This window comes from Tamandua tetradactyla, chromosome 6 (genome assembly GCF_023851605.1).
Source record: "Tamandua tetradactyla isolate mTamTet1 chromosome 6, mTamTet1.pri, whole genome shotgun sequence".
NCBI lineage: Eukaryota > Metazoa > Chordata > Mammalia > Pilosa > Myrmecophagidae > Tamandua > Tamandua tetradactyla.
Genome location: NC_135332.1, coordinates 19817379 through 19845091, shown reverse-complemented (window position 1 = coordinate 19845091; position 27713 = coordinate 19817379). Strand labels below are relative to the sequence as shown.

Genomic DNA, 27713 nt, shown 5'->3' with positions numbered 1-27713 from the left:
ATTATTTTCAAGTCTTCCTCTTTCTCACATAAGATCGACAAGAACAAATGCGGTAAAAATAAATACATAAATAAATAAAATCTTCCAAAGAACTGCTGAGATTCAGTTTCAAAACCTTCAAGAATTGGATAATTCCTAAAATATTCACTGTTCCAAGTTGTTTCATTACACACAAAGGGGTAAATATTATTTGAAGACAGACTATGATAAGTTAGAGGGCTAAGAGGGAAATTTTTGGCTTTAAAGGTCTGTATTATAAAAGAAAGGCTTAAAGTCAAAGATAGTAAGCCTCCATTTTAAGAACCTAATAAAGAAAAGCAAATTAAGCTCAAAGAAAAACCAAAGGATAAAACCAAATAATAAAGATAGGAGCAGAAATCAAGGAAACTCAAAACGGTCAGTTAAAAAAAAAAAGAAACAACCACATAATGAAACCAAGCGCTGTTTTTATAAAAAGGTGAATAAAACTGACAAGCTCCTAGCTAGACTGATCAAGGGGGGAAAAAGGAAAAAGGAAATTATGAATATTAGGAATGAAAAGGGAATACATGACAGAGCCTACTGTAACAACTTTGTGCCAATAATTCAACAATTTAGATGAAACAAATTACCTGAAATATCAAATTGCCAAAACTGTCTAAGGAAGAAACAGAAAATATGAATAACCTAAACATACTTCTTTTAAATGTAATTCTTATGTAAAAGTCTTCCCACAAAGAAAACTCTGGGGCCAAATGGGTAAATTCTATCACATACTTAAATATCAAATAATTCCAGTCAAATGTGCTCTTCCAAGAACACAGAAAGGAGACGTCTCAACTTGTTTTACGAGGTGAGCAAAGACTGTGATACCAAAACCAAACAGGCTATAAGTAAGACAGGCGAGTTCTAGTAAACAGTTAAAGAAATAATACCAATCTTACACAAACTCTTTCAGAAAACAGAGGAAAGATTTCTTCCCAACTCAGTTTAAGAAGGCAACACACACCAAATACTAAAACCTGAAAAATAAAAGGAAACTTCAGACTAATATCACTCATCAACAGAGATACCAAAATCCTTTCAAACAAATCTCAGCAAATAAAATCCAGCATTATACAAAAAGGAGACCACATCACATCCAAGTCAAGGACTGCAGGGTTGGTTTAATATCCAAAAATGAATAAATACAATTTACCATATTAACAGAATGAAGGAGGAAAATTATCATTTCAGTAGATGCAGAGGTTAACGTGGCTCTGTCACACAGGGATGTCACAGATCAACGGAAGCAGAGCAGAGCACAGCACAGCACACAGCCAGCGGACTTCCAGGAAAGACACAGACGGGGTAGGTCAACGGGAGAGGACAGAGAACATTCTCCACACATGGTGCTGGTACAACTGGGCATGCAAGGAAAAAATAAACCTAACCCTCTCCTGACATCAGATATAAAAATTAACTAGAAATGAATCACAGGCCTAAGCAAAAATCTGAAATTATAAAATTCTGGAAGGAAAAGGGAAAACCTTCAACACCTTGGGTAGGTAAATATTTCTTAGGACATTAAAAAACTTGAACCATAAAAAAAATATTGGCAAGTCGGACTTCAACATTCAAAACTTCACTCTTCAAAACACTATTAAACCTGTATTGAAAATATATGAAAAACTTCTATAACTCAACAGTAAAAAATAAAATTAAATTAAAAATCGGCAAAAGATTGGATTAAACATTTCACAACAGCTATAAAGACGGCCGTGCAGCACAGGAAAAATGCTCAACATATTTATAAAGTCACCAGGGAAATGCAGGTTAAAACCACAATAAAAGGTCACTACTTGTTAGTCAAATGGCTAAAATTAAAAAGACTGATCACGCCAAGTGTTAGGAAAACGTAAAGCAACTGGGCTGCTGAGGTATTCCTGAAGGCAACCACTGGGAAACCAATCTGGGAGATTTTATAAAATTAAACATCCTTACCTTATGAACCAGTAATTAATTTTACTCCTAGGTATTTACTCAAAAGAAAGGAAAACTTATGTCCATACACAGACTTGTACACAGTTATATCAGGTTTATTCATCACAGCCAAAAGATGGAGAACTACTCAGCAATAAAAGGAATGAACTACTAAATAAACGCATCAAGGATGGATCTAAAGATGTTACGCTGAGCAAAACACCAGATACAGAAGAGTGCATATTGTATCATTTATTTCTAATATCTACTGAGAGACTGCAGTCAGGGCCCACCTGGGGGATGGTGGGGGGAGGGGTCAGCGTGGACAGGAACCCAATGGCTCTGGTGACGGGACAGTTCTACAGCGAGAGGAAATACAGAACTCATCAAACTGCACATTCAAAACGCATACTTTTTTTTGGGTGGGCGGGTGGATGGGTGCATGGTCCAGGAATCGAACCCGGGTCTCCTGCATGAAAGACAGGCATTCTAACCACTGACCTACCTGTACATCCAAAATGCATGCAATTTAATGCAGGTAAGTTAAATCTTAACAAAGTTGATTGTAAAAATAACCTTCAAGGACTGAATAATCTCTGCAATATTAAATGGTCCCAGGTTAAAGAGAATGAAGAAAAGGTTCCCACCCGTTGATTTTACAAAGCTAATTTAACTGACTTAATAACAGACAAGGACAGCGCAAAAAAGAAAAAGAAACCAAAAGCAAGCCTCAATTATTAAAACAGGTGCAAAACCCCTAAATAAAATACCCAATGAATTCAAGATGACGATGAACAAAGCACCATGGCTAGGAATGCACTGACAGTCTAACTCTCAGAAATGATCAGTATTTACCAACCTTCCATTTACGTCCTAAATCCCATCCCCTCTCACCTACCTGACAGGACGAGGCCCAAGCAGTTCTCCACTCTGTCCTAAAACATCAAACTACCCTCTCCATTGGAGCGCACCCACAAGCATACAAATGGGGCTTTTATTTCCCCTTCTTGAAACAAGGTCTGACCAGGTCTCCCACCTGCCAACCAGCACCCCTAAGAGCAGGCCATCCGGACACCTTGTGCCTCCAGGTGTGAGGAAATGCGAAGGACCAATGCAGTCGCAATGCAAACCAAACACCTTAGAACAAGTCACACTCATTATCTCACAATGCGGCAGGTGAGATGCCTAACCAGCTCACCAGTCTAAACCAGACTCCGGAGGCTAAGGGCAAGAAGTCAGCAGCCCCCAAGGACCCAAAGGCAGCCCACTGAGGTTCCAGGTGGGCAGACGGAGCCGGGTGCCGGCCCCTGCAGAGGCCACGCGGGCTGAGTGCCCACCACCACCACTGCCCTCCCAGGCCTGCTGCTGCCTCTTCCTTCTCACCGCAGCCTTAATACACTGGACCCGCTGGACAAGCCAGGGGAACTTACTTATTTTAAAGACAGTTATTTAGCAATCTAATTCCATCTGCAATTCACTGGCACCAGGGGATGGGAGGAGATTGGGGGTGGGTGGAACAGAGAAAAAGAAGAGGCTTTGCTAGAATAAAAAACCCTTATGAAACATCACCAAACGTAGTTTGCCCTGTTTGGATCCTGATCCAAGTAAACCACACATGAGGGACATTATGGGGATAAGCAGCAAATTATGATACTGGACAGGTATTTAAAAATATTAAAGAATCATTATTTTTGTTAGGTATGATAATGGTAGTTGGTGAGTCTGTAAGAAAAAGACAATATTCTATACAGTGTATTAGGTGGAGTATCAGATATATTTGATCTTTACATGAAACTTTTATGGATAAAATGTCATAATAGCCACTATTTCCCTTAAAATAAAAAGGGGGAAAGGAGGAAAATAAGAAAAGGGATAAAAAAACAAGTATGGCACAATACTGACAACAGTTGAATACAGGCAAAAGTATGGGGAAGTTTGTTTCACAATTTTTCTATATATACAAATCCTTGAAATCATTTATAATAAAGTTAAAAATGAAAAATAAAAACATACTCCATGACCTCTGTGGCTCTCCATTCTCCCTTCCAATCTGGCTTCCACTCCCCCCACTCCACGGAAACTACTCATGGAGCAGGTCTCTGGTGACCAGCGCTGGCCAGGTCACGGCTCCCTTGCCCCTCCAGCAGCTTTCCACGCGGCCCTCGTGCTCTCTCCCACCTTGCTGGCTCTCCCAGCCTCCCCTTCTGGTGCCTCCCCCAGCCCCTGACCTCTAGGCTGTGAGCGGCAGGGACGTGCCCTCCCACCCCTTCTCCATTCACAGGGCTGTCTGGGAGATGTCACTCAATTTCATAGAATTAAAGGCCACTCATAGAACAGCAGGGGACAGCGTGGGAGTCTTGAAAAAGCTCAGAGAAGAGACTGGTAAATCCTTTCCCTAAAAGCAATAATAAAACTGAACAAAACTTTTAAAAACAACAACAAAGCCCACAGTCACACAAAGGCTGAAGGCTGATCAAAGGCCTACAGCGACTAGGAAAGCACCCCAAAGCCTGTGGCCTGCGCTGCTCCTGCTCTTGCCCAAAGGCCTGTCCAGGCCACAGATCTTGTGGGTCTAAAAGATGTGGCGGGAGGTGAAGTGTGGGAGCAGACTTCATTTGGAGAAAAGCTCAGAATATTCCATGCTCACGGCACTGTCAAAAACCGCCGTTGTTTCAGTGGAGAATGCCCAGGAGAGGCCCGACTGGCAGCTAGCAGGGGGTCTTAACACCGGCAGGGGTGAGCAATGGATGAGCAGACCAGCTGGAATTTAACAGAAGAGCCAGGGAACCAGACTAACGCAAACCCATGGAAAGAAACAAAGAGCACTAGTAATTTTGCAGACAATTATAAAAGACAGTATAAATACATTTTTTTCTTTTTCTTAACTGATTTAAGAGACAAGTACATAAAATAATCATTAAATTGTACTATTGGACTTATAAAGGTGTTAAACATACACAAAAGAGGAGGAAAGGAATGGAATTATACTGGAGCAAAAAAATGACAGCAGACAGTAACTTGAATCCACAAGAAATAAACAGTACCAAAAATGAAAAACATATAAGTTAACATGACATTATAAATATATTTTTTCTCCTTTCTTCTAACTTTTTAAAAAGGTATAAGACTGTATAAAGCAGTAGTCATAACTCCGTATTACTGGGTTATATTTGTAACATGTATAAACACAATATATGTGACAATAATAGTACATACGTAGGAGGGAATAAAGCCATAATAAAAGTTCCCAAATACACCTCCACTCCAGAGCTCTCCCTGAAATCCAAGTGCCTTTCTGACATTTGCTCCTAGATGTCTAATGGGTATCTTAAATTTAACAAGCCCAACCTGAACTCCTCTTCTCGCCCCAGAGCCTGCTCTAGGCCCACTCTTTTCCATTTTGACAACTCCATCCTTTCTGCTGTTCAGGCCCACAGCCCTGGAGTCATTCCTGAGTCTTCTCTTTCTCTCACACTTCCCATTCCTTCCATCAGTAAGCACTGCAGCCTGGACCTCCGGAAAGGTCCAGAACCCAGCTGTTCCCAACCTCCCACCTCTACTGCCCTCGCTCGGGAGAGGCCGTGTCCGCCTCTCAATGGGGCACCTGCACCCGTTTCCTAACCGGTCTCCGGGCCCTGGCCAGTCCATTCTCAACATGGCACCCAGACGGTCCTGCCAAACCCCTCAGCAACTCCTGCGCCTCTGCCCGCACTCCTGCCGGGCACTGGCCCTGGCTGTCTGTCCTGCCTGCAGAGCTCTCCTCACAGACACCCACAGGCATCCTCTCCCCCGCTGTCCCGAGGCTGTGTCTTCTCGGAGGACTACCGTATTTAAAATTTCAGGCCCCACCCACCCACTCCCATTTGTCTTCCCCTTCTGTTCTTCTCCACAGAACTTATCACTATATAACAGTAATCTATGGTTTGGTTAGACACCCCCCCACTACAGCATGTGCTGCACGAGAACAAGGGTTTTGTTTATTACTGTATCTTGATAAGTGATGTTTAAGTAGGTACTCAATAAATATTTTTTAATGAAAAAAAAAAACCCAGAGTTAGAAAGACAAATGACATTGACCTCATTTTGTTCTGGACCTTTTATAATGTCTTTTTTAAAAAATATTTCAGCGGGACAGATGTTGGGCCATCAGGCCGTCTGTCCTGCTACACGTGTAGTAATGAAGTCTTTACTCTCTTTGAAACCCACTGTCTCAGGAACTGGTTACTGAGCACATCAGGCAGAGGAACCCACAGCTTTTGTGCGGTAATGATTCGGAGACTCTGGTGGGACGAATGTCTGACCTTCTGGAGCCCCAGCAGAGCAGGTGACCCAGGTGACCAAGCCTTCTGTGGCCGCTGGACTGAATTTAGTCGAGAGGCTCGGCCACCAGGTTCCTCTGTTCTGCAGGCACTCCAGTTAACTCTTGGCGCCTTAGAAAACTTCAAAGAGAGAAACCGTTTCAGTTCCAGGTTAGGACATTTGACTGGGTGAGTGGGTCACCAGGGCAAAAGTGGACTGGGGAGTAAACAGGGGGTTCAAGCCCCCTTGACCCGGGCCAGAGCCATGCTTCCAGAGCAGTCCCCTCTGCTCCGGCCCCTACACCTTCTGCTTTTGGCTCCATTCTGTACAGGGTCTAAAGCCCTAACCTAATCCAACAACTGGAGTTTAATGAAATTAAGTAGGCCTGTTTAAGTGTTTGCTGGTATGTTACCTAGGTATTGGTTAATAGTTAAACCGGTGTGTTAAGTATTTTATGTTTAATTGTTAATTGATGTGTTCAGGGTGTATTCTGTACAGGGTGTGAAGTCCTGGCCTAAATTTGCCTGTTGACTATACTCCTAAAAAATTAGTAATCCAACAATTAATTGGTATTTAATGAAGTTAAGTAAGCCTGTTTCAATTCTAGCCAGTGTGTTAGCTGGTTAGAGTAGGAGTTAATGCCTGTTTGTTCTTTGGTGTGTTCAGTCTGGTTATTAATTGATATGTTCCTGCATTTGCATTGGTCAGATGCTCGTAACTGGTTACTGATTATTTTAAAAAAGGAAAGCTTTGGGCTATATTGATAATTGAAAAAATTTTGGTTCTGTGTCTACAGAAAGGTTTTATTTCTGTAACATGCTCTGGCCTCAATATGATTTAAAATACTACCATTATAGTTTAATTTTAAAGATATTACAGTTAGAATTGTTTGGCAAAAAAGGTAGAAATGGGATGAGATAATATAGTCAATCCTTTATTTGCCCCTCTCAAAAGGATGCCTATGTTTGTTTTTTTTGAGTAACTAATTTTCTACTTGTGCCTGTATGCATTTACAGTGTATAGCCTCATACTTCTGCTAAGACCAAATTCTTAAAAGAGCTCTACTCGAACTGTTTAGAAATAATTAGGTACTTGGTATACATATATAAATTGGTACTTCTAAAGTAAAAGAGTAAACAAACAAAAAGAACCTCTCTGAAGATTCAAAATCTTAATTTTATAATTACTGTAAACAAGCCGGGACATTAAAAAGAAACAGTACCTAGAATTTTCTTAAGGCAGCAGAAAACTGCCAAAGGGCTGCTTCTGGAAAAAGCAGAGACCTTTTCCAATGGTCCTGGGTCATAGCTTTTAATAAAATAAATCTAATATTGGAAATAATTAAAAGAGCATAGGAACTCTCAATTCCATGGCCCTCACCTAAAACTTTCAAATCCAAACCCAGCAAGCTGGGTTATCTTTCTGTCTGTGCAACCGATTCCTGCCCTAAGTCCTCACCACCTAAAGCAGGTATGGATGAGGGCAAGGTACAGAAAAATATGGGAAGATACGGTTTAGAATTTTTTTTTTTACTGGGCCTAGAGTTTAGAAATGTTAAGCATAAAATGCTATAAAATAGGCTAAATTTGTTAATAATACCTTTGCAGTGGTAATAATCAAATCATTATTAACATATAATCTTGGGATAGGAATAAGTGAATAAAATCTAATTACCAAATTTTAGTAAGTAAAATGAGAGATCTTTGAGATACATTTCCTTTGAAATAAGGAAAAGTTTTTCCTGAATTTAGACATGGGACAAATTAAACAATTGCATTTTATTTTCCAGAACTTGATACTCAATGTACTTTTAAAATTGTCTGTATTAAGATATTACAAAAAGAAAGAAATTTTTCAACCTCAGATAAAAGAAGTTTATGCTAACTTTTGAGTTGAACAAATATAATTTTATTCTGCTTGGGTGTGTTCTCCTTAAATCTATATAAGCTTACTAAAATCTAAGTTAGTATTATATATACATTCTCAAAATTTCTCTTAAAATAGCCTAACACTAACTAAATTAACTTACATAAACTGAAAAATGTACCTGGTACTAATGATACCTCTATAAAGTATAATTAAATATGCTGATACTTTAAATATACCCTATTTAAGAAATTGGTTAAGTTTAGTAAGAAATAAAAATGAATTTATTATAACCTTAATTATTTGGATTTCAAAGATTCTGGCTTTTTGTTACTTGGCCATTTGTGACCTCAGTATGTTAAGGATTTGAACTTACAGTTGTGGCTTTGTTAATGTCAGTCTGTCATGAATAAAAGACGTTAAGTTAGCTGAGTTTATATCCTAGTCAGAATATACATGTTTTAAGACAGTGGTAACAAAGGAATAAAATGTTGGAAGAATTTAAAAAGGAGAGTGATAAAGAATGCCCTAAGAAGTCCTCATAGAAGAAATGACACATGTAAGAATTTAAAGAAAATAACATTTAAACAAATAGAATTCTGAACTAGTTTTTAGAACACAATTTAATTTTGTAAACTAACATACTCCTGGCATTATTTAGCAGTTGGGAATAATGTTAAGATTATTTGGTCTTTTTCTAGATATAAATCCCTTAAACATAAATTAGCTGATTATATTTCAAACTTGGGCTTTTCTGACCTCTGAAAGCAGTGCTGAATTAGACTGAAATTTTGGGTGTATTGTGGTGTAATCACTTGTGTGTTCTGAATATAAAGTATGTAGATGCCTGGCTGTACTCCAATCTCAAGCATAAATTTCTTCCATTATTTTGTAATATCTCTGTCTCTTTCCCCTTCATGAATACTACTATTGGAAGGAACTATGCAGGTTCACAAGCATTGGGTATCAAATATTTTTGTAAAAAAGGAAGCTTTCGTGTTGACTATTCTTACAAAACCAAAGTTTCATTTTCACTCTGTTAAAATAACAGGAACATCAAAATAATGTCCTTATTAAGGTTTATGTAGGCATTATCCTTTATTTCAGAAATCAAGTCTTCTCACTGTTAAGGGAAAAACTGTTACAAATAATTTGTTCTTTCACTTTGTACAAATAAGGTGCTAAAATAGTTTAAACCCATTGTATCGGAGGTGTCTGGAAGTGTTAGTGGTTAAAAAGGGATTTTCTAACCTGTTTCTGGTTAAATTAGGTAAAATATCATTCACTTATTTAGAAATTGTATAAATTCCTAAAACTTTGATGATGCTCTCACCGTCCATGCTGTATTCTGATACTAATCTGTATGATGTTAAGCAATTGTACGGTGTTGTGAGTCATGGTTTTAGTTATTCCAAAAAGGCTACAAACCATAGAAACAGCCAAGTTGTCAGTTGTACTGCCTTGCTCTAATACTTACCTAAAAGGGTAGCATACTCAACTTTGTTTTTTCACTAAGAAGGATATTTACTAAAACATTACGAAGATGTTACAAGGATGCACGATACAACGGTTCTAAAATGCACGGTGTCCAAAAGTGCATGGTGTGTGGCTGCTGGGACAAGGAGAGTCCTGCTCAGCCAGCCACACACATGTGCCCCGCCAAGGAAGACATGCTGAGGCTCAGATCAGGCGGACCCAGGCTAGACGGCGCTCGACTTTAAAGGACAGGTGGAACAAACACACACATTATATTTTATCTGTTAACATAACACAGCTCTGGTAAATGCACAGAAGTGAAACAGAACAAAACTTCTGCTATGGTTTCTTAATATAAAACAATTGTCTAATGTTTTATTTTGAAAGAAGCTCTATTTAAGCTCATAGTATTTATTTAAGCTTAACTGTTGTCATTAAATTCTGAGGTGTTTCACTCTCTGTATAAAGCCAAGTAGGTCCCTGGAACTTTAAGTGTCTGCGTGGTACCTGAAACTCAGATTTGGTTCTCCAGCTCTCAAAGGTAGCATGGGTACACACAGCAATGGTCAAAAAAAAAAACAAACAAAAAACTGAGAAAGATCAAACTCCAATCAAAGATGTGATGAAACTGATCTGGTTGAAGGTAAATCAATATTCAACATAATAAATAATATTGTCTGTATTTTAAAGCTTTAACCTTTGTTTGAGATAAAATAAAAATGTTTATTTTGTTCAAAATTTGCACTATCTAATTTAATCTGTCTAATCAAACAATGTAATTCAGCTTTATTTGATGTAAAACTTGAAATAAGGAACAAAATCTTAATACTGTATACAAGTTAATACTATGTAATAATGCATTTCAGAGCATTTGGGGCAGAAAAGGAAAAAGTGTTTGCCAAGCCCTTGCAGCAGTGGGAATGATAGAAGTATTAAGCCTCTCCACATGGGGAATTCCACATGGGGAATTCCTGACACTTTTCTTAAGAGGGGCTCACAATTTAATAAGCCAAGGCCTCAATTTTTTTTTTTTTGTATATTCATCATCATGATCATTTCTTACATTTGCATCAATTCAAAAAAAGAAATAAAGAGAAAACAGAAAAAAATTCTTACATACCATACCCCTTACCCCTCCCTTTCATTGATCACTACCATTTCAATCTATTAAATTTATTTTAACATTTGTTCCCCCTATTATTTATTTATTTTTAATCCATATATTTTACTCATCTGTCCACACACAGATAAAAGGAGCATCAGACACAAGGTTTTCGTAATCACAAAGTGACACTGTGAAAACTGTATCATTATACAATCATCTTCAAGAAACACGGCTACTGGAACACAGCTCTGCATTTTCTGGCAGTTTCCTCCAGCCTCTCCATTACACCATAACTAAAAACGTGATACCTATATAATGCGTAATAATAACCTCCAGGATAACCTGATTCTGTTTGGAATCTCTCAGCCATTGACACTTTATTTTGTCTCATTTCGTTCTTCCCCCTTTTGGTTGAGGTTTTCTCAATCCCTTGATGCCGAGTCCCAGCTCATTCTAGGATTTCTGTCCCATACTGCCAGGAAGCTTTACACCCCTGGGAGTCATGTCCCATGTAGCCAAGGCCTTAATTCTGAGGCCTGCCCTCAACAAAACTTATTTCAGCAATAGTAAACTGAACCTACTTAAGATTAGTACCTGTCATGGTCAGGTTCATGTGTCAACTTAGCCAGATGGTGGTACCTCTTTGTCTGGTTGGGCAAGTGTTGGCCTGGTGTTGCCATGGGGACATTACATAGAATTAAATCATGATCACATTAGCTACATCCACAGCTAATTCCATTTGTAATCAGCGAAGGGGAGTGTCTTCTTTAATGAGTGATGTTTAATCTAATCACTGTGTGCCAGTTCGAATCTGTGGTGGACCCCAGAAAAGCCATGTCCTTTAATCCTCATTCAATATTGCTGGGTGAGAGCATTTTCATTGTTCCCACGGAGATGTGAAGCACCCAATTGTGGGTGGTAACTTTTGATTAGATGATTTCCATGGAGGTGTGTCTCCACCCATTGAAGGTAGAGTTGCTTACTGGAATCCTTTAAAAGAGGAAACATTTTGGAAAGAGTCCCTTTTGTAGAGCCACAAGAAAGCCAGCAGACGCCACTATGTTCACCATGTGCCTTTTCAGCTGAGAGAGAAACACTGAATTTCATCAGCCTTCTTAAACCAAGGTATCTTTCCTTGGATGCCTTTGATTGGACATTTCTATAGACTTGTTTTAAATGGGACATTTTCTCGGCCTTAGAACTGTAAACAAACAACTCATTAAATTCCCCTTTTTAAAAGCCATTCCGTTTCTGGTATATTTCATTCTGGCAGCGAGCAAACCAGAACACACTAGAAGCCCTGTAAGGAGGATTCAGAAGAGACAGGCTCTCTTCTTGCTTTAGCCCGCGAGCCTCTCCTGTGGAGTTCATTCAGACCCTCCATCGGAATTGTCAGCTTCATAGCTTTCCCCGAGGATTTTGGACTCTACATTCTCGCGGTTACGTGAGACATTTTTATAAATTTTATATTTACGAATATTTCCTGTTGATTCTGTTTCTCTAGAGAATCCTAACTAATACAACTTGGTACCAGGAGTGGTTCTTAAGAAACGGAACCTTAAAAATGGGTTTTTATGAACGGTCTTCTACTCTGACTGGACTCAAAGGTACTAAGGACTCTGATTCCCAATATCAGAATGAGACTGCCAATCCATGGAATGAGTTGGCAAAAGAGATAGTCAAAATATCACCTTTCAATTCTTCTAATGCTTCACTTATATGAAGCCAGGCTCTGGGGGATAATGTTTTTGACAATTTTATACAGAGTTTTGTAGAAAGAGGAGGTATAGAGACGTTGGCTGGTTGTTGTCAGTACACTGCATACATTAGTAAGTAAAAGGGATGGGCTTAAGGCTTCAAACGAGGAGCTTAAGCACCATCTGACAGATGTAAACATTTCTGTGAGTATACTGAAGGAAAATCTTATTTCCTGTAGCCGTAGACATCAGATCTCTGAAAAATCAGACTCAAAATCTTATTGTCAGTGTAGCAACTTTACAACGTAAACTGAAATCTCAATCTTGGATGGTGTCTGCCATTAAGGTGAGGGCACTGATTGGAAAGGAGTAGGACCCTGAAAAATGGGATGGTGATATATGGATTGATAATGATGTCGGTGAAGAGTATGAAACCCTAATTCATGCTGAGTCTTCTCTAGATAACCCTGTTAATAGTCTGCCCTGAGGACACAGCTGCCCCACCTCCAGCCTGCCTTGAGTAGTTGGCCACCCAACCTCCACCTGAAGGGATTAGCTCTAGAGTGATTAATCCTGTTTCACCAGATGAAATTGCAAATGAATGCCCTGAAGCACATGGCTTTGAAGATAATTCTAATTCTTGTCATAACTCACCCCCACCAACCCTCATTTCTTCCAGACCTACAACTAAAGTCATAACAGGTCCCTAAAGGTGAAGTGCAAAGTATCACACATGAGGAGGTACATAGGCTCCAAAACAACCAGGTACATAATGCTCCAAAAGAACTGTGAGTTTTCTAATTCATAGACAGAAATCAGGGGAATATGTGTGGCAATGGATTTTAAGGGTGTGGGATAATGGTGGGAGGAATATAAAGCTGGATTAGGCTGAATTTATTGATACGGGGCCACCAGGCAGAGATTCTGCATTCAATGTTATAGCTCAAGGGGTTAGAAAAGGTATTAACAGTTTGTTTGGATGGTTGGCTGAAACATGGATCAAAAGGTGGTCGACATTACATGAGGATGAAATGTCAGAACTGCCCTGGTATAATATAGATGAGGAGCTCGAGAGGCTTAGAGAGATTGGAATGTTAGAGTGAATTTATCATGCAAAGCCTGTTCTTACACCTCAGGAATGTCTGGAGGATGCACCTTTTACCAGAACAGTGAGAAATAAATTTGTGAGACTAGCACCATCATCCCTGAAGAGCTCTGTAGTTGCGCTTCTCTGTAGGTCAGATATTACTGTAGGAACTGCTATCACTGAGCTGGAATCCTTAAACACAATGGGGATGACCAGATCCCCAGCTGGCAGAAGCAGCTTTTAATCTCCAAAGACAGGGTGGATGTGGCTATTATAATAGACAGCAACTCAAAGCAGGAGTCAAAATAATCTGACTCTCAGAGATTTGTGGTGTTGGCTAGTAAATCATGGGGTACCTAGAAATACAACAGATGGGCAGTCTACTAAATTCCTGTTTGAGCTGTATAAACAAGAGTTCTACGTCAAGTGAACAGACGTCTAACCTGAATTACAAAAACACAGAGTCACGGCCTCTTAATCAATTTCCAGACTTGAGACAGTTTAGAGACCCAGAGCCCCTTGAATGAAGGGGAGGCCAGGACCCTTTGGGGGAGAACCCTGTTATACTGCCACAAATTTAACTCTTAATCTTTCTCCAAGCCTTCCCCAAGGGAACCAATGGCCTTTTACCACGGTAACTGTGCATTAGGGAAAAGGAAATGATCAGCTGTTTCAGGGATTATTAGACACTGGTTCAGAAGTGACATTAATTCTAGGGGATCTAAAACATCCTCTATATGTCACAGGATGGGAGATAAATCCAACAAAAATACAGGGGCCTTCCACCTCAATGAAATTTCTAGGTTTCCAGTGGTGTAGGGCATGTCGAGATATTCCTTCTAAGGTGAAAGATACATTGCTGTATCTGATGTGTCCTATGACCAAAAAAAAGGCACAATGCCTAGTTGGTCTCTTTGGATTTGGCAACAACATATTCCTCATTTGGGTGTGCTACTCTGGCCCATTTCTCGAGTGATCAAAAAAGCTGCTAATTTTGAGTGGGGACCTGAACAAGAGGAGGCTCTGGACAGGTCCAGGCTGCTGTACAAGCTGCTTTGCCACTTGGACCATATGATCCAGCAGATCCAACGGTGCTGGAAGTGTCAGTAGCAAATAGAGATGCTGTTTGGAGCCTTTGGCAGGACCCTACAGGAGAATCACAACACAGACCCTTAGGATTTTGGAGCAAAGCCTTACCATCTGCTGCAGATAACTACTCTCCTTTCAAGAAACAGCTTTTGGCCTGCTACTGGGCCTTAGTAGAGACTGAACGCTTAACCATGGGCCACCAAGTTACCATGAGACCTGAGTTGTCTATCATGAGCTGGGTGCTGTCTGACCCACCAAGCCATAAGGCTGGGTGTGCGCAGAGCACTCCATCATAAAATGGAAACGGTATATACGAGATAGGGCCAGAGCAGGTCCTGAAGGCACAAGTAAGTTACATGAGAAAGTGGCCCAAATGCCCATGGTCTCCACTCCTGCCACATTACCTTCTCTTTCTCAGACCACAGCTATGGCCTCTTGGGGAGTTCCTTACAGAGAAGTGACTGAGGAAGAGAAAACTCGGGCCTGGTTTACAGATGGTTCAGCACGATATGCAGGTACCATCCAAAAGTGGACAGCTGCAGCACTACAACCCCTTTCTGGGGTGTCCTTGAAGGACAGTGGTGAGGGGAAATCCTCCCAGTGGGCAGAACTTCGAGCAGTGCACCTGGTTGTTCATTTTGCTGGGAAGGAGACCTGGCCAGAGGTACGTTTGTATACTGACTCATGGGCTGTTGCTAATGGTTTGGCTGGATGGTCAGGGACTTGGAAAGACCATAATTGGAAAATTGGTGACAAAGAGGTCTGGGGAAGAGGTATGTGGATAGACCTTTCTGAGTGTGCTAAAAACATGAAGATATTTGTGTGCCATGTGAATGCGCACCAGAGGGTGACTTCAGCAGAGGAAAGTTTTAATAATCAAGTGGATAAGATGACCCATTCTGTAGATACCAGTTAGCCTCTTTCCCCAGCAACTCCTGTCATTGTCCAATGGGCTCGTGAACAAAGCAGTCATGGCAGTAGGGATGGAGGTTATGCATGGGCTCAGCAACATGGACTTCCACTCACCAAGGCTGACTTGGCTACAGCCACTGCTGAGTGCCCAATCTGCCAGCAGCAGAGACCCACACTCAGCCCCCGATATGGCACCATTCCCCGAGGTGACCAGCCAGCTACATGGTGGCAGGCTGATTACACTGGACCACTCCCTTCATAGAAGGGGCAGCGATTTGTTCTAACTGAAATAGACACTTACACTGGATATGGGTCTGCCTTCCCTGCATGCAATGCTTCTGCCAAAACTACCATCCGTGGGCTTATGGAATGCCTTATCCATCATCATGGTATTCCATACAGCATTGCTTCTACTCAACAAACACACTTCACAGCAAATGAAGTGCAGGAATGGACACATGCTCTGGAGGTAACCCTTATGCAAGTTTCAGCCAGATATTGCAAACTGCCACAACATGGTAAACCCCAAACAAGAGAAATCCTGAAAGATATCTTGTGCCCCACAAAATTTTACTTATTAAATCTGCTTTTCAAAAACTTGACCTCCAGATTGTTCCAATGCCAGAGAAGCTCTGAAACCCAGAGATATGGACTCTCCAAGAGTAACAACTGGTTTCATCAGTTCATCCTTTTCCCCTAAAATCTTATTAACAACTCATTCCTCTGTCAAGCTGATGGGAGTAAAACCACGGTACACCATAAGAAAATAAAAACAACACCCTCTAACCAGTTCTTCTCTCCTAGACTTTCACAGGACCAATATTGTAAAATAGACAGCTGAGAATCTTGAAGGAGAGGAAACTAATCAATTTCCAGGAAGCAGATATCACCGTGAAACCCTAGAAGATATAAAATTTATCTTCAAGGAAAAAAGAATATATCCAACTACAATCTAAGAAGTTCCACTCCTCAAACTCTTAGGGTCAACACCCCTTTGTCAGCAGGAAGTAGTCAGGGTGGTTGTCACCCAAAAATCCCATAAGAATGGGGAATGGTTAAAAGACAGGGAGGAATTATAACCAAAAAATCAGGATTTAAGGTGTGACTTAAATTAGTAAATCATTATATAAAAATCCCTTTTTGTTTCTGTAATGTTGGAGTCCAATAAGGAAATACCTGAGACCTAGGAATTGTAGTCCAGCTGCCTTGATATCTGAAATGAATGTAAAAAGGCCTTATCCTGTGCCTTTGTGATTGTAAGAGCTGGTCATTCTCATGTAAAGCAAATGTCCTAATGCTAACGAAGTCGGCCATTAACTACTTCTTCCTTTTGGTTTACATCTTTAGTATGGAACTGATAGCTCTGCCTCCCCCCTCTTTCAATTTATATTCTCCTACTGAAATGACATCTGAAATGACCTTATCTCCCCTTGCTAAAATCCTTAAAAACCTTGAAACGATTTTGGGCCATTAGGCTGTCTGTTCTCCTGCTACATGTGTAGTAATACTCTTTCTCCCTTTGAAAAAAAAATATTTCAGAATATACCAAAATAAAGATAGAAGGGATATAAAACTTGAAAATATAACTTACCAAAGTCCATTCTATCTTTCTGGTTTCTCTGAAGCAAACCCAAAAGGAGATTAGCCAAGTACGGTGATGTTTCTCTGGGAATACTGGAAAAAGGAGGGGAAAAAAACAACCTACATGTTTATATGCAGCAAATCCAAAACTTCTGCCATCATTATGGCAAATGACAATGTAGTTTCACAAATACTACATTTTTTACCAAGAAGACCACCATATAGTCTTAACCTTTAAAGGAAAACCAAACAACTGAACAACTGCTTTTGAGAAACAGCATCAATTTGAGAAGGCTCTTGTATCATGTTTATAATTCTTACTTTTAGAGTGTATCTGCAGAAATAAAGCACAGCACACACACACAGTCCTGAGCTTTAACACAATTTCAACCTTGCACTAGCAGTGACTATAAACTTCACTATTAAAAAAGGGCAACCTTAATTTCTGGGAGCACCCTCCTGATAAAGACAGCAAAGAAGACACCTCAGGGTCCCACCCCAGACAGAAGCTTTGAACCACCAGCAAAAACTGGCAGAAAGATCTTTCTCAAAGCTCCGGAAAACAGTTAAAATCAAGAAGTCAAGAAAAAGGCCACTTAAAAGTGGTAGGAGCTCGTGGCGCCTGGGCTGGCTGCTCCCCCACCCCTCCCTGGCTTGCATAGAGGTGGCAGGTGCACCCAGGCAGACCCCAGGCAGTTCCAGAGGGCACAGCGCAGCCCTCAGGCAAGTGCTGCCTGGTGGTGGCCTCAGGGACTTGCCTTCCCCAAACCTGCCCTGCCTGTGGAAGGCAGCTCACAGACCTCTCCTACAGAAAATTCTGGGGTGAGGAGGCTAGTCGTGCTGCCTGGGGCAGGGGGCGGCTGGCTGGAGGACACACGACACAGTGCCCAGAATCAGAAGGAAACTTTCGTAGGGAAGAGGGGACATTTGAGTAAACAAGGGAATTCTTAGGGTTACACATGCAAGCCTAAGACAAGACGCATGCACAGAAGGGATTAGGGAAGCCTTGATACTTTGACCTGGAGCTAGTCACCAAAATTACTGTATGGAAAAGGTGTAAAGAGAAGTCACACAGACCAATCTGATCCTGACTGTCATCATGCTAGCTGGATACACATGCCTTAGAGTCAAAATTCCAGGAACAACACATTAAAATATTCAAATGACCAGGTTTCAACAAAAGACTACAAAATATACAAAGAAACAGGAAGCACTGGTCCAGGCAAAGGAGAAGATCAAAGCATTAGAAACCATCAATGAGGAGGAGGAGACCTGGGACATACCAGAAAAAGACTTTAAAAAGTTGATCCTAAATATGCTCACAGAGCTAAGGGAAAACAAACATGGACAAAGAACCCAAGGAAATCAGGAAAACAATACATGAACACAGAGAGAATATCAATAGAGAGATGGAAATTATGAAAAGGAACCACAGCTGTACACTACAGTAATAGGAATGAAAAATTCTCCAGAGGGGTTCAAGAGCAGACTGGAGTTAGCAAAAGAATCAGTGAACTTGAAATTAAGACACTGAAATCATTCGATCTGAAGAGCAGAAAGAAGAATGAAGAAAAGTGAATGAAACCTGAAGAACCTGTGGGACACCACCAAGCATACCAAGATACACATTATGCGAGTCCCAGAAAAAGACAGAGAGACAAGGCAGAGAGAATATTCAAAGACATAATGGCTGAAATCTCCCCAAATTTAACAAGAGCCATGAATACACACGTCCAAGACTCCAAGGAGGATAAGCTCAAATAGACCCTTGTCAAGGCATATTAAATCAAACATTCAAATGCCAAAGACAAAGGCAGAATTCTAAAAGCTGCAAAAGAAGCCACATGTCACATACAAGGGAACCTCAATAAGATTAAGTGCCAATTTTTCATCAGAAACAATGCAGGCAAGAAGACATGGGGTGACATATTTAAAGAGCTAAAAGCAAAAAAACTGCCAACCAAGGACTCTATGGCTGACAAAATTGTCTTTCAAAACTGAGCGAGAACAGAACTTAAATTTCTGTAGCACATACTCTAATTCAACCTGTCTGGACAGGCCATTTAAACAACCTAAACACAGGAAGCCAGAACGAGAACAGGACCTGTAATCCTGTATAGCTTAATGTAATGCCCACATACATCCCAGATTATTTTAAGCAGCCAATCAAAAAGTATTGGCAGGGTGGGCCACAGTGGCTCAGCAGGCAGAGTTCTCATCTGCCATGCCAGAGACCTGGGTTTACTTCCCGGTACCTGCACATGAAAAAAAAAAAAAAAAAAAGGATCAGCAAAGCCCTTTGAGGGATGAGAGAAAAAATATAGAACTAATCAACTTTACCACCAGGGAAACCCCTGATTCTGGGTCAAGCATTAGGGATACCCAAATCAATAGGCCAAGCCCTTGATCTTGAGGTTTGCTCTTATGAAGTGTATTTCTGTATCTGAGAATCTGGCCTACTTATAGGTATGCCTGAGAGTCACCTCCACAGGACCTCTTTAGTTGCCCAGATGTGGCCTGTCTCTCTCTAAACCCAGCTCTACAAGGGAAACCATTACTCTCCCACCTACATGGGACATGACATCCAGAGGTGAAAGTCTCCCTGGTAATGTGGAACATGACTCCCAGGGATGAGCCTGGCCCTGGCACTGTGGGATTGACAATGCCATCCTGACCAAAAGGGGAAAAGAAGTGTAACAAATAAGGTATCAGTGGCTGAGAGAATTCAAATAGAGTCGAGAGGCTAATCTGGAGGCTACTCTTATACAAGCTTCAGTTAGACATTGCTACCTACCTATCATAGTTTGCCAAACCCCAACCAAAACCATTCCTGCCAACTCTAAAGAACACTTAGGGCTTGTTATGAAATTCTACAGAGGTTGCATGCACTAAGATTACTTTCCAGAAACCTATAACCTCCATATGGGTTCCTAGACCAGTTAAGTCCTGAATGCAGAGAGACCAGCCTCTCCAGAACATCAACTAGTTCCATCTCCTTATCCCATATTATCAACAGCCTCTTTCAACATGAAAAAGTTAGAATACGCATAGCCCAAATACCATAGAGAATGGGAGAAGATCAAAGGAGATAGTGGAGCTATACAGAAGGTTTAACAAATGAGTATGATTGCTGAATCATTATACTGATATTTCCTTTGGTTTCTAGTGTTTTGGAGTAGCTAGTAGTAAAACCTAAGATTGTGGAATCACACTAAACTCTGAAATCTGTTCTACAACTAATTGCTACGGTGTGCTTTGAAATTTATTGGTTTTTTTGTAAATGTTATTTTTCACAAAAAAAGAAAAAGTCGTTTGTGATGATGAATGCAAGTTATATGATGATACTGTGAACCACTGATTGCACACTTTGGATGAGTACATGGTATGTGACTATATAATATATATATGTCAATAAGATTATATACATATATATAACTGAGGGGGAGGTTAAGACATTCCCAGATTAACAAACGCTGAGGGGGCTTCTCGCCAGCAGACCAGCCCTTACAAGAGATGCTAAAGAGGGTTCTGCAGATTGAAAGAAAAGGGCAACACACAATAATTTGAAGCTGCATGAAGAAATAAAGAATTCCAGTGAGTATAACATGTGAAAATATAAATGCCAGTACTACTGTACTAAATTTAATTCTATTGTAATAAATATCAATACTGTTGTACTGCTAGCACTGATGTACTTTTGGTCTGAAACTCCACTTTTTCCTTCCTAAGGGATCTAAAAGGAAAATGCATAAAATGTAGTGATAACCTAATGGTTTGGTACTCTTAACATATACATGTGCGCTGGTTTGAAAGGATGTATGGCCCTTAGAAAAGCCATGTTTTAATCAAAATCCCATTTCATAAAGGTAGAATAATCCCTATTCAATACCGTATGTTTGAAACTGTAATCAGATCATCTCCCTGGATGATGTGATTTAGTCAAGAGTGGATGTTAAACTGGATTAGGTGACGACATGTCTCCAACCATCTGGGTGGGTTTTGACTGGTTTATTGGAGTCCTACAAAAGAGGAAACGTTTTGGAGAATGAGAGATTGAGAGAGCAGAGAATGCTGCAGCACCACGAAGCAGAGGGTCCATCAGCCAACAATCTTTGGAGATGAAGAAGGAAAACACCTCCCAGGGAGCTTCATGAAACTGGAAGCCAGGAGAGAAAGCTAGCAGATGACGCTGTGTTCACCACGTGCCTTTCCAGCTGAGAGAGAAGCCCTGTGTTCGCCATGTGCCTTCTCACTTGAGAGAGAAACCCTGAACTTCATTGGCCTTCTTGAACCAAGGTATCTTTCCCTGGATGGATGCCTTAGATTGGACATTTCTATAGACTTGTTTTAATTGGGACATTTTCTTGTTTTCAGAGCTGTAAACTAGCAACTCATTAAATTCCCCGTTTTAAAAGCCATTCAATTTCTGGTATATTGCATTGTGGCAGCTAGTAAACTAGAACACCATGTAATTAGTGACAAGATGTAAATCAAGGTGAGGGGACGGAGAAGGCAGAAACACAGTCTGTGTACACTATGGAAGTTAAACTGGCATCAAAGCAAATGGAATTGTCAAAGATTTGTGATGTTAAATTTAAACCCCAAGGTAACCACAAAGAACATGTTAGAGAATGTACACACTCAAAGAGACAGATAGTAGAGTATAGCTACAAGGAGTGAGTGGCAGCAGTGATGGGGAGTCCAGGCATAATGGGTGTGGGTTTCTATCTGGGGAGAAGGGAATGTTAGTAACGGAAGGTGGTGAAGTTACCACGATAATGTGAATGTGATTCATTCCACTGGACGGTATGCTTGGGAGTGGATGGAATGAAGGAGTTTATGCTGTATATATGGTCATACAAACAAAGAAAAAAAGAAAGAGCACTAAGGACACACTAACAATTAAATGAAATACATGATCCTAGATGGGATCTAGCAAGGGAGGAGAAAAGGCTGAAAGGGACATAATTGGAACATATGAAAAAATTGGAATGGATACTGTAAGCTTTATATCAATGCTAAATTTCAAGAATTTGATAACTGTACTTAAGATGGTTACATAAGTGAATATCCTTGTTCTTAGAAACTTATATGGAAGAATAAGTATTCAAGAAATATGATGTATACAAGCTAAACTTCACAAAATGGATTGAGAAAATAAAAAGATGGATAGACAGACACAATACACATGGCAAAATGTTAAAATTGGAGGATCTGGATATCTGGTGGGATAGGGGTATGTTGCAGTTCTCTGTATGGGGTTTATATTACTTTTGTAACTGTCCTGTAAGTATTAAAGTTTTGCAAAATTTAAAATTAAGAAAAAAAAGAGCCACCTCAATTCTGCCTGGAAAAGGAGAGGGCTTAAATAAATACATTCAAGAAATAATGCAGCTTCCTAAAGGGAAACGACAAAGCCACAAAAAAACAAGTAAAAACAGGAATATACAATTCATGGAATAAAAAATAGAAAGGACTATTAAACATTTTATAAAAACAGCAACCTCACCAAGTGGTAAGAGTAATACAAATTAAAAACGTGGGGAAAGAAGCTCCTCATACATTCATACAGCCCATATGAAGAGGATATCTTTTGGTCAAACAATTCCACTCTATAAGCTTGTTCTAAGGAAATGTACAAGTCCACCAACGTATATACATATAAACACTCACATATAGAGACACAGGTTCCACTCAAGTCTGCAATAATCAGAAAATGACAGTAACAAGGATCTGAGTAAATAAAACATGGCACATCTAACTACAGGACTCCATCTACGCAACCATTCAAAAGAATGCAGTAGCTATAACAGGGCACTCACATGGTAAAAGAATGAAATGTGACCCCCACCACACAGCATACAAAAAAAAAGGCAGTAGTTCTATAAACACTATGTTGAACAACCCCCATGATAAACTGTAGAGTAAAAAGAAGTAGCAGGACAATTCACTCAGTATGATCAAAACTACATTAAACCACATGCATGTGTGTACATATATTCATAACCAAGCACCCAAGTATGTCTTAACTACTTGCACAAAAAAGATGTGGAAAGACACAAGGTGAACTCTTATTATCCCTGGGCGTCAGAGAAAGCCTAGGGGAGAATTTTACTTTCTCCTTTATCCCCACAAGGAATACATATTCTGTAATCTTATTCTTTTTCAAGAAAAATTAACTTTATATTTTAAAAAAGAATGAAAAGGGGCCAAAATGGCAGCTTAGTGAGAAGTGGGATTTAGTTCGTTCTCCAGAGCAGCTAGTAAATAGCCAGGAACAGGACAAAACAACTGCTGGGGTCACGACAGAGACTAGACACACAGTGTACCCCAGTCTGGACAAGCTGGACTGGCTGCGAGCTCCCCCCAGAACCGTGAGTCCCCCAAGCTGCAGCGGCCAGCGCCCCTCCCCCACAGGCTGCTTCCTAGAGGGGAAAGGAACGAGACTTTACCAGCAGCAGGGGCTGAGCACAACCAAGCCCCAACTGTGGAATTAATTCACAAATTCTGACTACTAAAAATCGGCTCCCAGCTTAGTCGAACCTTGTGTAAAAGCAGAGGTTGCTGATTTCTGCCCTGGCTCAGAGGGGGCAGGGCTAAAAGAAAAAGAAAAAAAAAAAAACAACAGGTTTTTTTGGATCGGAGACCACAAAATACTTGAAAAGGTCTGGGCCCTGAAGGAAAGGAGGAGGCACACAGGACCTGGAAATACACAGAGCAACGTACCAACTTAAGCTCTTGATTGGCAAACCCGAGGAATAGGGGTCCTGCCTGAAAAGGATTTTTTTTTCTCTTCTTTTTTGTGGCTGTGTTTCTAGCACTTGATTGCTCTTTAGATACAGCTGCAGGGCTTTTCAGGCTCCAATTGCCCCAGGAAAGAGCAAAATTAAGCTTGGCTGAGAGTTTGTCTGGAGGCTGTGCCTTCCACGGCAGAGGGCTGGGGCCCAGCTCAGGCGGATTCCCTTCCTCAAGGAATTCAGACCCCAGGGTCTGGAAAAGAGAAGTGATTAAAGCCAGGCCACCACCTCTCCTCTGTCTCCACCACACCCCAGCAGGGAGAGTCTGCTGAAGTTAAAGGTACCACATCACCTTATGCTGGGGGGACCCACAGGTAGAAAAGCGCCACATACCAGGCAGGATAGGAAACATGGAGAGCCCAGAGGCTTCATAGGAAAGCCTTTCAATCTGCTGGGAAGGCTTTCCTCAGGGAAAACTGATGTTGGAGACTTCTCCTGAGAGGAGGCCAGTTTGGTCTGGGAAAATCTGGCTGGGGTCCATAATACCTAAGTAGACCCTCCTAAGGGAGAAAAAAGCACCCATAGAGGCAGGGCAAGAAACAAGGAAACAAGAAGAGAAAAATTCTGATTGGTTAAACAAAACCTAAGCTAGAGGTCCAGAATAAGCTGAATTGAATGTCAAAGAACAGACAGACAACAAAGTCATTTAGCAAGAAAATCTTAGGTAAAAAAAGTGAAAACAATCTACAGAATAAACTAATTAAGGCAATTAAACACCTAGATGCCAACAAAAATAACAAATGTCCATTCAAAAAAAGATTCAACAAAAGAAATAAATAAAACATATTAGAGTTCAAATACATAATTTTGTATTAAACAAAGATTAAAACCTGATATAATCAAATACATACCTAGGCATTAAGCTCCTGTTTTTCTCATAAAACATCCTTAGATCTTGAGGACTATTGGCCTGTTTAAAAAAATAAAAAAAAGTTTTAAATTCCTAAGCAATAGGGGCAACAATTACAAATTATATGCTCAATGCTCATATATTATCACTGTATCACTATGGGACACTGATTCTGAGCACAAAGCCACGGACTGCTGAGGGAGCCATAGTGGAGCAGGAGAAACTATAAAACCTCAAAACGTGCACAAATTCTGCCTATCTGGGCCTGACCTACCTCTGCTGAGGTCAGACACTTAGAGCAGCAGCACTACACGGAGGCCAGCCTGAGCGGGTACATTCTGACTGTACAACTACACGAGAAGACTGAGTACACCACCACTAGTCAGCCTCCCCAGGCCACAGAACACCCCCAAAAGAGCTGCTCAACTAGCAAAGCTACGACACATACAAACTAGCCGGTGAAACGCAAAAGCATTTAACCTGCCTGTATCACTGAGTTCTCTATAACACAGGGGCAAATAATTTCACCTTGTCTTAGATTCCAGGTTCAAAAGAGTTCTTTGAAACTTAAGAAATTATAACTTGGGCAACATGAATTAAAGAGAAATTGTTGTGTCACATTCTAGAAGGTCACTTTTTAAAAATGTTTTACTCTGAAACAAAATTTCAAACTTACAGGACAGCTGAAAATACAATAAGAATAAAAAAAATACATGGCACTTCAATATATCCCCTATTCAGATACCAGATTTACACACTTTTAACTTTTTGCCACATTTGTTATATCTGTTTTCTAAACATTTAAGAGCAGGATGCATACATGAGACTTCTTTACCACTTAATACGCCCACGTACATTTCCTAAGAACAAGGACATTCATTTATACATAGGCTGCCACTTTTGGACAGGAAGTGAGGCCCAAAATAGCTTCCCAGGACACCTAAGTAACAACCGCTCTCACGCAGCAGTGCCCAGGAATGGAGAGCAGGAGATACAGGTTCCAGAACGCCAGCCCCAGCCCACAGGGAGTCTAGGACCCCATCGCCAGGCCAGGCAGGCAGCGGGATGTCACCACCCGCACCTGGAGGAACACCTGGGCCCCCCCTGTGCACTCACACCCCACCCCCACACAGCCCCTGCCCCATGCAGTCACTCACTCACACTCACACACACACACACACACACACACCCAGCACAGGCAGCGGGATGTCACTACCCGCACCTGGAGGAACACCTGGGCCCCCCCTGTGCACTCACACCCCACCCCCGCACGGCCCCTGCCCCAAGCAGTCACTCACTCACTCACACACACACACACACACACACACACACACACACACCCCCAGCACAGCCCCTGCCCCGCGCAGTCACACACACACCTCCCCCAGCACGGTCCCCGCCTCGTGCAGTCCCCACCCGGCGGTCAGCCCTGGCCCTGGCTGGTTTCCAGGAGCCAGGAAAACATGTAATAGGCTTCATGCCAAGACCAGATAAAAGGGAAAAGGAAAAGATGTCCTGGCTCCCAAGAGCAGTTTTTGCCTTTAACAAAATCAAAGTCACAATGGAATAAACAGGGAATGCTTTCAAAATATTCCCTTTTTTTATAAGTCAGAGGCAACCACAAAATGAGAATCCAAACTAAGCACTTAAGAAAAAAGGCAGGCTACCTGAAAAGGTGGTTTTCCAACCAGGCACTGATAAATCACTGTTCCGATGCTCCACAAGTCCGCCTTAGCATCATAATGTTGAGACATTATAACCTCAGGAGCCTGGGATAGAAAAATTCAAGAAAAATGCATTATGTTGTTTACATATTTAATATGCATATATTAATGAACTGGTAAAGATCACCTTCCTAACAAAACCACCAAAATAAAAACACACTGTGGGAAAAAATAAAAAAACAAAAAACACGTTGTGACATTCCTCTGATCAAATGATATTGCAATGAACTAGAACTATATTATTATACTGAGATTTACTGATAAATCTCAAAAACAATGTTGCATGAAAAGAAGCAAGCTGTAGTTTTACACCATCATTTCTATGTGTTGTTAAAGACAATCTACAGTAAGAGCATTACTAAAATAATAACTAGAATACAATCCAACAACCGGATAAAGGTTATTTCTGGTGAGACCAGAAATGGAAATGGGACAGGGAGAGGGTCAGAAAGGACTTCAACTGTCTCTGAACTGTTCTGTTTCTTTTAAAAAGATAATGGCAAATAATGGCAAATGTAAACTTTTAAAATATGGCTGTTGGCTATATTATACTCTATACTATTTTGATCATTTGAAAGCTTTTATAATAATAAAAAAACATGATGCAAAATACATTTAAAATCGTCTTAAAAGCAAAGGCTGCTTTGTTACAGATATCTCCCCCTACTCATTAGATGCTGCTTTTTTTTTTTGGCATGGGCAGGCTCCAGGAATCAAACCAGGTCTCTGGCATGGCAGGCGAGAATTCTGCCCCTGAGCCACCGCTGCACTGCCCTGATGCTGCTTTTTAAATATACCATTAATCAAGACAAACATTAGTACTTAAAGGCAATAAAACTTTATTATCCAGGCATAACATCTTCAGTTATTGTCCCTAGTGAACTTCTTACTTCTCTACTTTCAAGAATAAACTAATTTTATATTCAGGAGGCAAAAAGTAATTTTTAAAATTATATAAAAATGTAAAACTTACTAAATATAATCAATAAAATTATGATTAAGAAGGTATGTCTGATATAAACAAATTTCAATTCTGATTACTAGTTTCCCTGATCTCAAAGTTAACTGATTTCAAATTATATGAATTCCAATTGAATATAAATCCATTTGAAACTTAAAAGGTACATAAGGAATTTCCAGATTTACACTTCACATTAGTTCAGAAACTGTACAGTTTAGCTCTATCAGGTATGATAACATCTACACGAAAGAACAGAGAAGAAAGCTAAGCTCAGCTTTAAGTGAGACACTGATGGAAAAAATCTCTACGATCTAGGGCTCTCTGCCAA

The 27713-nt window shown here is 40.5% G+C and overlaps 1 protein-coding gene across 10 annotated transcripts in view; it reads right to left on the bottom strand.

The window, feature by feature from the left end:
• ULK2 (unc-51 like autophagy activating kinase 2) overlaps positions 1–27713 on the bottom strand; it is a 120640-nt gene that overhangs the window by 71216 nt on the left and 21711 nt on the right. For all 10 annotated transcript variants that reach the window (XM_077164009.1, XM_077164010.1, XM_077164001.1 and 7 more), the window contains 3 exons: positions 26368–26469; positions 24702–24760; positions 17064–17146 (listed from right to left, as the gene is read on the bottom strand). In XM_077164009.1, coding sequence (XP_077020124.1) covers positions 17064–17146; positions 24702–24760; positions 26368–26469 — 244 coding nt within the window. The remainder of the gene's footprint in view (positions 1–17063; positions 17147–24701; positions 24761–26367; positions 26470–27713) is intronic.